At 36.0% G+C, this 16,746-nt stretch overlaps 1 protein-coding gene across 3 annotated transcripts in view; it reads right to left on the bottom strand.

The window, feature by feature from the left end:
• Positions 1-16,746, bottom strand: part of DNM1L (dynamin 1 like) — a 41,451-nt gene that overhangs the window by 8,759 nt on the left and 15,946 nt on the right. The window contains exons 3-15 of one of the 3 annotated variants that reach the window (XM_082310455.1): positions 12,858-12,904; positions 11,666-11,737; positions 11,036-11,122; positions 10,092-10,254; positions 8,037-8,157; positions 7,284-7,415; positions 6,770-6,976; positions 6,451-6,571; positions 4,902-5,057; positions 4,703-4,792; positions 3,606-3,698; positions 1,982-2,038; positions 680-757 (exon numbers count right to left, since the gene is read on the bottom strand). In XM_082310455.1, coding sequence (XP_082166581.1) covers positions 680-757; positions 1,982-2,038; positions 3,606-3,698; positions 4,703-4,792; positions 4,902-5,057; positions 6,451-6,571; positions 6,770-6,976; positions 7,284-7,415; positions 8,037-8,157; positions 10,092-10,254; positions 11,036-11,122; positions 11,666-11,737; positions 12,858-12,904 — 1,424 coding nt within the window. The remainder of the gene's footprint in view (positions 1-679; positions 758-1,981; positions 2,039-3,605; positions 3,699-4,702; positions 4,793-4,901; positions 5,058-6,450; positions 6,572-6,769; positions 6,977-7,283; positions 7,416-8,036; positions 8,158-10,091; positions 10,255-11,035; positions 11,123-11,665; positions 11,738-12,857; positions 12,905-16,746) is intronic. The other 2 variants (XM_082310453.1, XM_082310454.1) reach the window with 2 other exon arrangements.

The raw sequence follows: 16,746 nt of genomic DNA, 5'->3' as shown, positions 1-16,746 counted from the left end.
CTGAATGTACATATGCAATGAAGCAGAAAGCCTGAGTCCCCTTGGTACTCCTAACACACAAACTTGTGACTACCCATATTTTCTGACTCCAAGTGAAAGCAATTAGCAAAAGTCCTTACAGTAAAGAGCTGTTATTCTAACATGAGAGACAGCACACCCAAGTGTAAAAAACACTGCAGAACACATTTCACGAATATAAGTAAACCAGCGATTGAATGATTATGTGAAACAACAAAAAGGAGGTTCAGTTTGAACAAGGCCTATAAAGATTCCCTGCAGGAAGCAGGAAACTCACATTTTTAGCTTATCTTCTGTCTTCCTCCTTTAACTGTCAACACATTAAAAACATGCAGTTTAACAACCATGCTGAACACTTCTGATTACAATACTGTTGCACCAAACAATCTATTGACTACAGTTTGAGGCAAATTATGCTGCATACTCGCACCACGATATATTGCAACCAAGAGTTCAAACAGAAAGCAGCAACTTTGCCACCTAATGGCACATCTTTACCTGCCACTGCACATACTAAAATCAGTAATGCCAAGTAGTCTATACTCTGTAGGGCATACTGTGTCAGTGACAGAGCACTAAATACAAACTGCTTTCCGTCCTATCTGCGGTGCACAACAACAGAAATGTGCATGCAGTACTTATAGGAAAAATCAAGACAGACCTTGCCATCAGCCTCAGCAGAAGCAGCAGTAACAGTCTCCTGGGAAGCAGGTGTCAATGCACCTGGAGCTTTAGTAGACTAAGGAAGGTAAAAAATGCAGGGAGGGGGGGGGAAAAAAAATTTCAACTGAAGACCACCAAATCTACCTAGCAATTTTCATACACTTTTACCTACTAGCATCTTTAAAACTCCAGAAAAGAAAATATTTTGAATTTGCAAGCAAAGCAGTAATATAAGCAGAAAAAAAGGAAGAAAAGAAAAAAAAAAAAAGGCATCTCTGAGACAGTTAAGAGACTTTTGCCTTATCTGACCTTCAATTTCATTTCGGCTCCTACACTGATGATATAAATATGAAGTCAATAAAAAGAAGGATCAAAGAGCACTGTAAAGCAATCTCTAAATAGCTGCCTTAAATTCCCAGTTCATCCATCAGCTGGCTTCTTCTGATTAAAGGCAGTAATATTTAGATCCATTCTGGGACTTTGTCTCACTTTTTAAGCTAACAAACTTAATGAACCTATTTATATCAGCTGTAGTAACTCCTGTTACAACCTGTGAGGAGCTTAAACTATATTCTTTACATTTGGGTTCTAAATACTTAATATTAAATACCTAACTGTCTAAAATTCCAGCTGATTGTCAGGACATTCATTTCTACAGCCAGGCAATGTTTTCCATAGCACTTGGTTCTTCCACCCATGTACTTATTTGTCATTGAACTAATCCCATAACCTGGTAAAACTAAGCAAGCTCAGAGACAGAATACATGACTGGATTATGACGATCAACTGAAAACATCAACCTCCACCATCTTCTCCCAAAGAAAGCAAGACTGCAATAAATTGAGTTTTAAAAGTGACTAAAAAAAACCAAACAAACTAAAACCCACCAACCACCAAGTCACTATGTTGGCACACTGAATATTTAAAATCACTTGTTTATCTTTTGAAATCAGCGTCTCAGCCATAAATTTAAGCATGCAAGTTCTGACTCCATCTTTAACATCTGCAGGCATTTTAAGCCTTACACCTCAGATGACATTCAAGTGTAATATTCATGTAAATTTATAGGTAAGTCTTCAAAAATCCCAGATTTAAAACCTGCCAAAAACTGCATCTTTGGAAGAAGAAAGTAACATTCCACTTCTATCTTATGAAATTGAAAGAAAAAAAATCAATACCTGGAAGCTCCCAGGACTGTTACTAGGGCAGCATAGCAAAGTTTCCAATACTTAGATTGGATCAAAGGAGAATGCATTAAACTTTAAAATGTATAAATAAATAAAAATCAACACTTACTTACCTTGTCTCGTGGCACAGCAGAAGGCAATTCCCGGGCTAACCTGTTACGCCTTTGTTCCTTTAAAAACAATCCAGCAAGACCTCAATTATGTATTACTCTGTATCAACACATATGCAAGATTCATATTTTATAGATGACTTACATTTTAGAGACAAACACTAGTAATTTCATTTCATCCAGCATCATGTAGTCATACTATGATCCTACGAAAACCTCAATTATTTGGATAAAACTAAACTGATTACCTGGTCAGAAGTAAATTCTCAATATAAAAACTTTTGCAAAACACTCCATAATCAAAACTAGAGCCTTTAAAAAACAAGATCAAAGCTACGCAGTTTGGCTCAGCATAAGATACCCTACAGCCCTCATTAAGCCTTAAATCTTCAAAGTAATCTAAAAGGATTTGATTCTGTGGCCAGCAGGGTTAACTATGATTAGCCCAAAAGGAAGAAGGAGGTGGCAGAATTCACTTTATAGCAAAAGAGAATTTGAAGCAATCGGGACAAACAAAGATCTGTTTTTTCTTGAAATTAAGAATTGATTGTCCACTGAATAAGGATAAGATGTTTTACGTGCTTTGTTTCTTCAAAAATTTCAATGTCCTGTTCAGGAAAATGTTGGGAAAGAACTAGTTTAAGTAAGACACGATAATACAATAATCTCATATATTCAACTTCACTAAGTCCTCATTTTTGTACTCACGGCAGTTTGCACACACATTGTTTCTGAACTAGATTCAAGAGCAGTCTACCAAGGCAAATTCAATTGCATACCCAGTCAATACAAAATTTATGTATAGAAGAAAGTAAAAGGTTAGAACTAAAGAGCAGAAATGACAACATAAGCATTTAAAAAAAAAGAACACTACTATGAAAGAATGTGTTGGGTAAGCAGGGGAACACAAGAATATTAGTGAGCTCTTAGCCAGATGGATGAAGTACTGCAACAAAATCAGACTGCAAGAAAGAATTGAGCAGATCAGTTGTAGAACATCTGCTTCTATAGGATGATGACAGCAACAAGTATTATCAATCAAAGCTAGGCTTGAAAAACAGAGAGACTACTGAAATTGTACAAGGCTTATGGGAGATTGATGGAGAAAATTGTCTTAGGGAGACTGAAGCGTGGTAACACAGAGGTTCAAGAACAATGCCGAAAGGAAGCAGAAATTAGAACCTGAACAGAGGAAACAATACTTGTATAATCCTTTCACGAATGAGAGGAACATTATAGCTATTGATACACTGCCAGAGACAAAATGCAGTTAATTCAACATTAAAGAGTATTTCACAACTACCTATTTGAAGTTTCTCTTGCAAAAATTTCATTTAATAGCAAATACTCAGCTAGGTGCCCATCTTATTTTCCAGACAGAACTACCGGCAGAATTGTTTTCAGTGAAATAACAACCACTGTTCCTGAATGTAATATGCAATATAAATCTAACAAATCAACAGATCACAAGCTTATACATCATATTTGTAATATATCACATTTTTATACTTCAAAAATGTAGAACCATGCTTCAACAAAAGAAACTGAAGCATTTGTTCTTTTACCAATTATTTAGGCTTTCAGTTGAAGGAGTCAAAAGACTTTTTAAGAGAATGTATTTTCTTACCTCTATGTTGTTATTCATTAAACCACAGGCATCAGCAAAGTCTGGATGTTTGGTATTGATATAAGCTAACTCAATGGCCACTAGATTATGAACCTGCAATGCAATGCCATTCAGAGTTCAAAAATTCAGTGAGTAAATCTAATGCTAGTGAAGAGCAATGACCTACAACGCTAGAGAGCGTAGTCTAACTGTCCATAGCAAAAGACTGTTCTTACTGCCCCAAAGACATTAAAGTTCTGATGCAGAAGGCAAGATGGGAATTGATTCATTCATTGCAACGCATTCAGACCTTCAGCCATTTTGGATGTTACATCAGTTTAACTTGTTAGCTTCATCAAGCTAAGCCCTCTCCAACAATAAACAAACAAAACTCAGCAATTTAATGACTGTAAGCTATATAAGAATGAAGTGAGCTATATAGTCAACCTTCAGTCACAAGCTACATACAACATTTGAACCAGTGACAGATCGCTAGCTATGGGGCATAGTAAGCATACAGAATAATTTTTGCTTTTCCCATCAAACATACACAGAGTCAATAACTGAAACACTTTGTTTCCTCCCCAATAAGCAGGCCAAAGCAGACTTTTATATTAAAACATATTTACTCAAAGCTAGAAGTTGAATTTTTAGTTCTCACTAGCTAAAGTGCATTACAGGCAAAATGAACATTTTGTGGTGATTTTACCTACGAAACACACAGAATAAGGACTATAATTTAATTTTCATCATTGCATCCCAAACTCTACAGAAAATGCACGGCTTCTGTTACAAGGGAGGGAAATATACCTATATCAGAAAGACTAGGAAATGTTAAATCCAAATTTTAGTAAAATTCTCCTTGGGAAATTGAAACATATGGGACAATAAGCTGAAGAGGGTTCCCCCTACTCCTTTGTTTTTTATGTATCTATCTTCTAATATAGAAGTTTCAAACTGTGTAGATATTAAATACCTAGCTGTTTAACAAATATAAGTTAAGATTCCTTTAATAATTTGGGTTACGTTCCTGACATTACAGAGCAAATAGAAGCATCGAGAAGGACTCCAGAAAACACATACTTTTTCCAGCAAAATTATAGTAGATGGAAAATTACCATTTCATTTGTGACAGGAAGTCTTCTACGCAGAAGACAGGTTACTACTTCAACTATAGCATCGTGCAATTTAGGAAACCTCAATAATTCCTAAAAACAAAACCAAAATTTACTGATGAGACTTCCAGAATTTTTTAGGGAAGCAGGGGGAAAAGAAGCCCAATAATTACAAAGATAATTCTAAACTACGCATTTTTACCTGTGTACTGTAATTACTACAATGCTGGATAATCCTCTGCATTTCTTCATGAACCAGCTCCACACAGCGCAAACTAGGTTCTTCTAAACGTTTGATTTGCCTTTTTACCAGCAATTCAAATGAAACTTCAGGAACAAACAAGGCAGGACGGGGACCCTAGTTCAAAAGGAGAGAAAAAGCTGCTAAATTGTGTATTAAAAACAATATACATTTCTAAGAAGCAGTAGCTGATGAAGCCCAGAATAAATCAGGTCACAGTGCTCGCACCCAAAAGAACAGGTCTTATGAGTAAAATATGTCACAAAAATATTTAAATACAAAAGCTATAAAATATAAAGTTATCACCTTTAAAGACAAACTCTCTGTTAAATAATGATTAACCAGCATCCTTATAGAATCTTGAAGATTTCTACCTACTAACGTCACTGTAGGCTTACAACTATGAACAAATGTTTTCGCATTTGTGGATCCAAGTTTAAATCAAATTTATTATAAAGGCAAAGACATTCTCTTCCTAACTTCAGAGAGAAAAGTTACCATTATTTATTTGGCAGTCCTGGGCATACACTTCTTACTGCAAGGTACGTGGGTTTTCTGTTAAGTATAATCATAATACAGTGTCACTGATTTACAGTGTTTGGGATAATTTCATTTATGACCATACAGACAAATGCTTAGCTGTACATAAAACATTTTTTACCTGAAATTTCCTTTCTTTTTTTTTTTTTTTTAGATTAAATGAGCTTTAGAAACACAACGATGTGATATGTCACATAAAAAAAAAAGACATCTCTCCTGTTACTAAATGCTTTTTTACATTTTACATTTACAGAAGGATAAGAGCATGCACACAGATCATTGCTGCAGAGTACCTAATGCGCTCCAAATTTGAGTAATTATTGTCCATGCAGAAACCTGACTGTCTGTTCACTCCCAACAGAACACAGTACAAAAGCAGACTTATGTGTTTGACATCCAAAGTCAAGCTCTAAGGAGTGAACATTCTATATACTGCAAAATTTAAAAGTTAACTTACTCCATTAATTCTTAGCAACACCAGTTCTCATATTCACGAGAAACCAAATCTGTCAAGTAAACACTGAACCATTGAAGAGTTGTGTCCCTTATATAGAATTAGAATATCTGAATGTGTCCTAGCCCATACATCTCAGACTGAGTCTTCATAACTAACAGAAGTGCTTAATGCAAAATAAATGCAGAGGCAGTCTTCCATGACCATTTCTGTAATACCTAATAGCTTCAGCATAGGGTTGCCAAAGCTGGGCCCAAGCTTTATTTCAGCCTGTAAGTAACAGTAATGAGATGTAAGCATTCACCTTAAACTCATTCCACATAGGATAATGGCTGCAAATTTGGATATTGTAATTTTTCCACTTAAAATACCAAAAAGCAGGATTCAGCCTCTTCATATTAACTCATTCGGCTGAGATCATTAATTCACAGGACTGAAGGAGCACAAATTTGTTGAAACCTTATCTTCGAATCCAATATATAGCAACAATACTTAGAAATACACAAGAACACTCACAGTAGCATTTCTAATGGCAGTCAGAATATCAATTGTGTTAAGGCCACCAAGCGGGTCAACAGATTCTAAAGTTCTTCCAAAGGTCTCATGAAAAATGTAACAGATTCTGGCTCCACCGCATCTGAAAGAATAAAGTAACAACCGAAATAGCAAACAAGAAAAGAGCTCTCATTGCAAACATTTTTTACAGTTACTTGGATTCAAACATTTTTGAGTATGTTACGCTCTAGTGTAGTACCACTGCCAGTGAAAGCCAGCAAGAGCCACTGGGTCAATCTAACTGCTCAGTCAATATTCTAGAAAACCATTTGGTACTTACAGCTCTGAAGTCTCTATGTATTTTGCTGTTCCTTCAATAGTGTTACAATATTCTGTGGCAAATTTGGTAATAAGCTGCAATAAAGTGGCACTTTTGTCCTCAACGGGTTCCCCATAGCTATTTAGTAGAGACTGGTACTGAGCAGCTAACACATTGATTCTGGTTTTCAGTTCTGGCAAGCAATCCCTGATATGATGCATCAGTAGTCTAAAAATGGAAAACAGTCCCTCATTAGAAGGGAGGAAAAGTTTCAGCTTTATCATTTCCATCAGAACAGAGAAGAAACAGAAAATAATCACCAAACGAAAACATTTACTCAGGAAAATTACAGTAAATTCAGAAACTGAATTTGGAACCAAACAGAGTTTTCCTTAATGTATCACTGTACAGCACCAAAAGAGAAAGGAAAGGTAAAAATAAATATTTACACATATTTCTAACACACCAATTTATATCTTAAAGTATCTTTAAAAGCACACATTTATTTTATTTCATTTTACATAATATGTAATACCTGTTCAGTGTTCTAGCAAGATACTTGGTTCCATTTCGATTGGCTAGGGAAGGATACTTCTTTTGAAGAAAACCATACTCATCACGAATGGAATCAGCTACACTCTTCTTATTGTTAATATCCAACTGACTCCTGAAGTTAAAAGGCAGAGTTACACACTAGTTAATAGATGCAAAGTAAAAACAATTTACACTTCTGCTTTTCTGGACAAGACATTTAACAGCTGGTTTTTGCTTTACACACATAACTCATCTTCCTTAGACAATAAAGGGTTTTATTTGTTGTTCCATGCAGCATAGTCAACAAATCAGTATGGGTAGCAGCTGTACACAGACTAAGCAACGCTTCTATCAAAACTGCATGAGATTTGACCTAGCTAATGCAAAAAATAAAGTGAATAGTACTATAGCCATATGCAGTTAGCACTAATGCATACAAGATCTGTACTGGATCAGTGCTAATGTGAACAGCTGACCAGAAGCATCCCTCAAGTTAAAAAAAACAGCGGAAAGAAGTTGACACTACAGTTCTTTTAGAAGTGTCCCTACTCCTTTCTAAATTAGCAGTTGGTTGAGTGGAAGAACAACAAACAGGCTTTTGAAAAGTGAGGAACAAGCTTGTTGCTCTCTTATTCAGAAGTTTATTTCAACATCAAGTCACCTTATTCTTAAAACTAAATTCATCCTTAAAAAGCCAAAAGCATTACTTCATATTACACAGTTTTAAAAACAGCATCAATGAGCCCAGACAGACCTGTTCACTACTCCAATGATGCCAAGTTTGACTGGAATCACTCTTCCCATGAGCACATCCATAGCATCAGTGCCAGCATCCATGAGATCCAGCTTTGTGATAACAGCAAGGGTTCTTCGACCTACCAAAAGGAAAACTCACTCACAGGGATGCTTTGCCTTGATCAGGGTAGCTACAACTCGTAATTCAAAAAGTTCCTCAGACAGCTGCATGAAGTTTAATATTGCAAACCAGCAAAGATTAGCACAAGAACATGTGGTATTAGTCTATCTGGAGCACTTAACAGGAGTATAAAAGTATTTGGCAGGTACTGCTCCCCATACAGATCTGGTTAAAGAAAAAGGTTTAGACAGCATGCAGTTTGAAATTAGAGTAATTACTGATTACAACAAACATTTTTGCATGCTACATGAGGTTAGAGGTGTTACTAAGCACTTGTGGAGAAGATTAAGTAAGGCAGGCAGGGGACTCGCAAGTGTGAGTGGACTGAACGTATTTCTAGCATATAGGTAGGACCAGACGTAATGGCAATCTGTTTGGAACTATATTTGAAATACCACTGCCCACTGGAGAAGCTGCTAAAGGAGGCAACGGGCCCACTTTCAGCATAGTGCATCAAATACATAGCTGAAAGCCCCAAGAGACTGAATAACCTGAAATCCATCCACTGAAGAAGCTTTAGGGGATTTGATTTTGCTAATGAAACATATTTTATTAACTACGTGACTGAATGTTTTCCGAATGAAAACTAAGCTTCAGACTGGACACTGTGGAGGAAAAAGTGGCCTAAATTCAATACATAGGTAAATACTGCACATCTAAACAGGTAGGCTAACATGCACAGGATTTGTCTGGGACCTTCATACTTCCCGGGCTCTTGGGTCTGAAAAAAATCAGGCAAGAACTTTTTCTTTAAAATATAACACACTTTTTTAAAATCTAAAAATAAACCAGTACCCTCAGTGAAATCAGTAGGTTCTTGGGTCCTGAAACTTTCAGATGAATGCAAGTCAGAGAGTCTACCTACTTTAGTACTTCAAGTTCTCATTACATACCATGAACCTGCAACATGAGCTGCCACTCCAGACCTTTAAGGTTTAGAATTTTGGGAAGTGATCCAAAAGTCACAGCTGATCATTTTTATAGGGGTAAATTAAAAGGAAAGGGTCTGCTGCCTTGAACCAGGGCAATTTGACTGAGAAGTCTGCCAGAAGAGGTTCTCCCTCAAGGTTACATAGCTGTGGAACCCGTAAAGGCTTAGGCAGACAGGCCAAAGCAGACTTGCAGTTTGAAAACAATCAAGAAATGTTACACTTCACAGGAGAAAAATTTGAGGGTACAGCATACCAACACTAAATTTTAGCCTAATTTCAGTATACCAATTTTCCAGGTATACTCTTACGTATTCTTTCAAACCACACAGTGCCATTTATTAGTGAATGGTACCAATAGCACTTTCCAAAAACAAGAAGCAGGCACCCAATAGCTTCAGATCTGTTTCAAAGTCATTAGGTGAATATAAAATTATAATCCTCTTTTTAGATTAAATCAAATCAGTCAGTTCTGTCACATAAATGCAGGACACCAAAATGGATACTGACAATATATATTAATTTTATTCTTACTAACAGCTAGAGAGTCAATTACTGGCTGCAGGATGGCATATTTCCTCTACTAAAAGAAACAACATTGGACAACAAAGCGTGAAGTCATCCTAACAGACCACTGTAAACTACTAAAAATCTCAAAACCCCCAACATTCTGTAATGCCATTTTGCTGCTCTAGAAACAAAAGTGGCTCCTATGACTACTGAAATAGTTATCTGGCCTATTTGTAAGACAAAAATCTATTAGATACTAATTCATCACAGCATTCTCTGAGTTGCAGAGACTGCAGCAGGAAGTCTTTAGGCAAATATAATAATTCTATTTTCTAGGAAATGCAGTGACATTTGTTTTTCTTACTACTTTTTGCCCAAACGACTTCAGTTTTATTTCAGGATTTAATTTAAAGAAGAAGTTGAGTTACAGGATCCAGTTTTTCTTGCTGCTTACCATCTGGATCCACCTCCCGTGCAATTTTAAGTGCTTCTGAAGTGGCCATGTCTGTGTTAGCAGCTGTGACTGCCAGAATAATTGAATTTGGGTTGCTGATGAATTGAAGAATTAGCTCTCTTATTTGAAGTTCAATGTCCTTAGGCTGATCACCAACAGGCACCTAGAGAAAAAACAACATAGAACTGTTCGAATTTGTATATTTAAGCCTGTATGAGACCACTCATTGAAAGTTCACGCTCAATACAACAGTTCAAGATAAAGTTTTCCAGCCCTTTCCTTACCCCTTCACAAACAGGAAAGAAAAGAAAGATCTTAAAAGGTATAAAAATCAAAAACACTCCTATAGGAATAAGAATCAATTCAAATTATTTGATACTGTTGTCAAGAAGACTTGGTATCCAAGAACCACCTGCACAACTAGCAGAGTGGGTTGTGTAGGTGTGCATAGGCAGGGAAAGAAGTCATCTTGTCATCTTCGTGCCACAGAAAATTATTCAGTACAAAACCTGAACAAACAGGACCTGAATGTTTCTTCTAGTGTATCCTCACTTTATACAACTTCTTAGGCAAAATACGCATAGCAACTTCTGGAGAAGCAATGGGGAAAACATTTTGAAACTTGTCAACTAGCCATCTATCTGCAGGTACAACTTTGAAACTTTGAGTGCTACCACTTCTATTAAAAAGAACATGCAGCCAGCACAACGCTTCCAATCCCTCAGTTCTGTATAGAAAGAGGAAGAGCTTAAGCAAATCTATGTCATACAACACCAAAGAGCACCAGCAACCCAAATCTTACACCAGAGGATGGTGACATCTCAAATGTATATAACCAACTACTTAACCTGAGGAAAGCTGTTTATCTAACAATACAGGATAATGCTAAAGAGTGAACATACACTGTTCACAGCAAGTCAGAAGAGCAGCATTCTGCATCTTACCTTTGTCATTCCAGGTAAATCCACAAGAGTCAGATTTACAACATTAGATGAAAAAATCTTAAGATGAATAGGTTCAGGACTGATCCCCTAGAAATATATTAATAACAAAAATTAATCATGGTACTGGATTATTTAAATGCACCCTCTAGAAAGCCAAAAGCTGTAGTTTCATACTAGAAAAACTTTCTTCCATCATACACCTTACAACTACATGGTACAGAAAAAAAGCCAGCCACATCTGTTAACCAATTCCTTTGTCTTTGGAAGCAGGCCCATTTTCCCCCTCAATATAACACATAAAAGCTTTTCTATTTCAGTGATTATATAGATACACAAGAATAGACTATTTTATAATTACACATAAAGCCATGTATGTGGAAAGATGGAAGCAGGTTTAACTTGAAGTTTATTTTTTGCACTACTATTATGGAAGCTTTGAAGTTTTCTTTTAGCTGAAGTCATTTATCTCACGAACACAGTGAAAAAAATCTCAAGATAGCAAGCAGCATTACTGTGTTTTTCATTAGAATAGCTCCATGCTTTTCACTTCTAGCTGCCAAAACTGTTTATGAAAGGTTTAAACAGCAAGAGAATCTATAGCAGGACAAAGATGGACAGTGCGACATTTACCTTATTATTACCAGAAATCCTCTCTGTTTCATTTTCTATTTCCTGACGAATTTCATCAAAGTCTGTATAGATCTGAAGTACAGAAGAAAAAAAAAAAATGTTTAAAAATCAAAGACAGCATCTACTTACCTAATTGCAAAATAATGCTCTCTTCTCCCACGAGACAGTGAAAAACCCTGTAACTAAGTATACAGAAGGTGAGAAAAAATAAGAATGACTATTAGCCCTTAAGCTAATGCTAACAGCAGCCACCAGTGCTAAAAATTACAGAAATTGCAATCTTGGTATTTATCTGTTGATTAATACTGTGAGATGGCAATTATTAGCACTTATACCCCACCGATGTCAGACAAGGCAAAAAATAGTGTTCACCTAAAGAGAATTTCAAACACTTAATTCCATTTCTAATCTAGTTGCCATCCTTTGAAGTTAATAAACAACATGTAGCCTGAACCTATTCTCATCTCGAAGAAGACAAAGAACAAGGAGACAGTTTTATTACAAAATTTTTCTACTCTTGTCAAAACTATTCTCCTTCCAACAATCCAAAATAAGTTAGCACAGAGCTACCCTTGCACAGGTTCCCTCCGCATTCCTTTCTAGATTTTCTTCAATTTCTAGCGCTGCCTAAAAGGTGACAAAATCAGTTTAAAGTAATAAATAATTCATCTGCCAACAAAAACATTACTTTCTGCAAGCAAAGAATTAAGCTTTGACTTGCTTATTGAAGATGTAGGTCATCTCAGTTTCTGCTTCTCCCCCCAGTGTACATTAGGCTCTTCCTTCCTTTTCATAGCTTTCTAATAAATCTCTGAAGTAGCCAATTCTTCAGTGGACTGAAACGACTTGTGATTATATACTTCCTTGTCTTTGCAATGTCTATTCTAATTTCGCCAATGCACAAAAAAGAAAAATCAACAAGATAACACAAAAAATGATTAAGATAAATATCTCAGCAGAATCAATGACCCACACAACAGACAACCATTGATAAACTTTCTGTCTTGAGTTCAAAAGAATGTTTTCAGAAGTTTTCTACTCATAAAAAGCAAACCAGAAAATCCTCAATACTCTGGCATGTAGTATAGCAGGTAGAATAACCTTTTGGGGAAAGTCAAGGGAAGAGATACAGAATTAAGTATATATATGATAGTGTATTTATGACACTGCTACTCCATCAGAGTAAACATACCTTATTTTTGGTGTGAAGAAATTTACCCCACTCTTCAGCATCTATCTCTGAAAACAAAGAATTGATACATGAGGAATAAGAAGCAGATGTTTCAATGACATTTTTCCAAGAGCCTGTTTGTTGAAAACTACAATGTGATCTTTTTTTCAAGCAGCAAGAGAAAAACTAGTCTGCTTTCTACTGTTAGATATTAAACAGTTCACTACAAATACATTTATGATTCTGCTTATTTAAACACTGCATCTCATTACCCTCTTTAATTTGTCTGTCTTACACAAAGTCCACCTTCTTAATTGTGGCTGAGCCAATCAGCTATTCTACTGTTTTTCAGAAATGGTCTAGGCAATTAAATATCAGCTTGCAACAGAAAACAAAAGAATTATTAGCAATAGCTTAAAAAACCTGAAAAAAATACCAGCTTTTAGCATCTTTTCTTTTACCATGCAAGTGAGATCAAATTGCAGCTGAAAGAAAAAGTTAGAAAAACCTGTAGAACCAAAACAAAGCAAACAGAAAATACATAAGAATTCTGCGTAACAGTGGAGTCTTAGAAGATGTCTCTTCCCAAATCTGTCAAGGACCAAACATCTTAACTCTTGTCAGTCACCGCAGATGTCCAGAATTACTTGGGGGCTATTCAAAAGCAGTCCCAGAAACAGCAAAGGAGGTTTTGTCAATTCCTGCCTCGTAGCGCAGGCAGCAGTTTGAGTCACGCTGCGAGATACTCATACTTCCACAACTAGGTTTTCAAAGTATTAGTGATAAGTTCCATTTCAAATTTTTAGTTTGTGGTCATTTCCCCTCTGCTCCCCGATACAGCAATCTGCTCTAGAAGAGTAGTCTACAAGAAATCTGGCCATTTGGCAAACACACTGCTTACCTACAATCAAGTCATCTTTCAAAACGTTTTTTCCGCTCAAGTTGAAGTTCAAGATATTGATCAATAGATTTTTTTTTTTTTTAAAGGATTTGGGAATTAGAAGTGCAGGAAATTCTATGAAGCAGCAATGGCACAGAAGAAAAGCAAAAAATCATCTCATTCTAAGGCAACAAGGTCAGAAAACTAAAAATCAACCAGATCACAAGACTCAGCAAAATAATCAATCAACACAGTAGCCAAAGTGTAAAAGTAAAAGTGTAATCAACAATAAAGTGGCATGAAATGTATGTGGTTTAGTGTATATAAGCATGCACTTTATGCATAGGGAGAAAAAGCAAGTGGATAAAGGCAACCTTTAGAAAGGTGTCTTGGATTTTTCCATGTAGCAGGGTCTGCAGTTAAAGAGAAACAGCATTGAATGATGTTTAAAATTTTTAGTCATATTTAATATAGCATTTTATTAACTTTCAGTACCAGACTGTATTACAAAGATCACAAATGCATGCAGACAGATGTGCACGCTATTCTACTATTGATGAGAATGCGTAACATATTAACAATATGAAATAAGATCTTAACTAAACACTGATAAATGATGCATATTAATCAGATATTCTATACGACAAAGTTTACTTGATGATGACTTTATTATTGCTGTTCATCTAATTCCAACAGCTCACAATATTTTTATCTGAGCACAGGAAACAGCACCATTAGGTTCCGCAAAGCTGAACTTCTTTGGCAAAATATGTTTCTTATCATTTACTCATGGCAAGAATGAGAAAGAGTAAGGAAACATTTTTAATGTCACTGGAAGTAATATTACTGTATGGGAAAGAAATCTGAGGTTTTGCATCAATCTTTCTAATGCTCAATTAAGAAACCAATTACAGCAGTTCTGAGACAGATTTAAGAAGAGACAATATTAGCTATCACCCTCCTCAACTTTTAATTTTCCCAAAATATTTATTGAAATCCCATTACAAAAAAACCTTTTTATTAAAGGGTTGATGAGTTTACCACTCTATATTTTTATGTGATGCCAGTACAGCACCATGGAAGTGCACGAATCAAAACAAACTGGTGAAGACATTTTTGGCACGTGCCTGTTTGTTTGGCACAAAATGCAAGTAGCACAGCAACAATCAATTCATCAGTTTGGAAAGCCTAGTACATCTGGGGAGTTATTTTAATGTCTTGCTCAGGTGGGTAAGTCAAAGGTTTATCATCAATGGAAACATGCTGATTTAGATGGGTTGGATCCATTAAGGAAAAAATTTTAAAAAACAAACTACCTTTATCCTTACTGTTCTGCAGGCACATGAGCTATGAAAAAGCCATTGTTCGGAGGCAGCTTTTGTTTGTCTTGATTGGTAAATAGGCAAAATTACGTACCAGTCTCCAAAATAAGTGCAAAATGAAAGGGCTCATTAATTCCACATTATTAAACAGGTTTAGTTTATTTACAGTTCAGAGGAAATAAAGCAAAATGTACACACAGGAAGAAACTACAGTATCTTCAAGATTGTATTGCTCATCCCCTTAGAAACTGAATCTAAGAAAATAAAGACAGGCATAAAGCCAGGCAGAAAATGATACAGCAAGATACTGCCACCATTACATTTGAAAGATATGGACCAAGCACTCTCCTGTTATGTCCCTCCTAGGGAGATGATGTCCTCCTAGGACACACTGGTTTAGTCTTAAATTATTGGGTTTGTGGTGGCATAGGCATTTGCAGCCAGGCACTAGGCTTAGTTCTATGTATAAAGAAATGTTTTGTTTTAGTATAATCTATTAACTTTTTAAAATACATATAAAAAAAGATGCATTCTAGTCAGAGGCATTGCATTTTAACTTGTTAACATCTACGGATCAAAGGAGACTGAAATTTTTTAAGCTTTAACAAGCCACAAGTGTTCTTTGCTATATATAACACAAGAGAAGATTGAAGCCACGATAAATGGCTTAGTCTTAACCTCGGCCTTGGTGCACATCAAAAAGTAATAAGAAAAAAAAAAATGCAGTCTCCTGAGGTGTACAGAAATTTTCATCTGGTCCAAGTATAAGCTTTTACAAGTTTCATTTTATACAGCAGGGAAACTCTTGCCCCACTCTTTTGAGGAAGTCTGTACTGACACCCCTTTAATATTTGAGAAAAATTTCCCAATAGCTCTAATTTAATGCAAAGGAGTTTTTAGGAAAGGAGGAAGGATTTGCATTACTTAAATGCAAGGATGCTCAAGGGAAGGAGGAAATAGTTTAATTAGCCTACATTCAACAATCCAATGTTCTGGTTTACATGTAGAACATTTTTTTTATCACTAGTTTCACTGGTAAATCAGTCTTCCCCGGTTATGTTATTTTCTGGAAGCTTTTCAGGCAAAACTTTCAAGTTAATTAACCACCTGATTACATTCAAGATTCAATGCTAGATAAAACTGTGCAGAAATGACATCTCAGTCATTATAAAATTAAGTATTACAGATTATAAGAAATTATTAAAACAGCAGCTATTAAGAACAAACAGATCCTGCCTTTCAAAAAAACATCCCCTGAATAAAGCAACAGTCTGTTTGCTTTTCTGGCTTTTCATATCTTGGAGTGAGACCTGAAAACTTGAATTAATATATTGGAAAACTAGACATGATTATGGTATTTTTCTCAGGACTGCCCTCCACCAAATTGTTACTTGTTATCTCCTGTACTGCAATGCTCCTTTGAGAAGCTCAAATACAGTACAGTGCTAACTGACTTCAGTTATTCATGTGTCTCTTCTCCCTTCCCAAAGCAGTAGAAATGTTCTTCATACACAATGGGAGCACAAAGAAGCTGTTCAGAGTCATAAAAGGCTACCACCATAGAGGACTGACTTCTTGCAGCGTGGCAATGAGAACTTCCTAAATACTAAAAAGGACAAAAAATCAGCAAAGCATGAAGAATCTTACCTGTTTTCCTAGCTTTCCAGTTCCCATACCTTCACAGCTCTTGGACCTAGCAGACTACCAT

Source organism: Platalea leucorodia, assembly GCF_965183815.1.
Source record: "Platalea leucorodia genome assembly, chromosome: 4".
In the NCBI taxonomy this organism is placed as follows: Eukaryota; Metazoa; Chordata; class Aves; order Pelecaniformes; family Threskiornithidae; genus Platalea; species Platalea leucorodia.
Note: the sequence above shows the minus strand (reverse complement) of the source record. Positions and strands in the feature narration are given on the sequence as shown.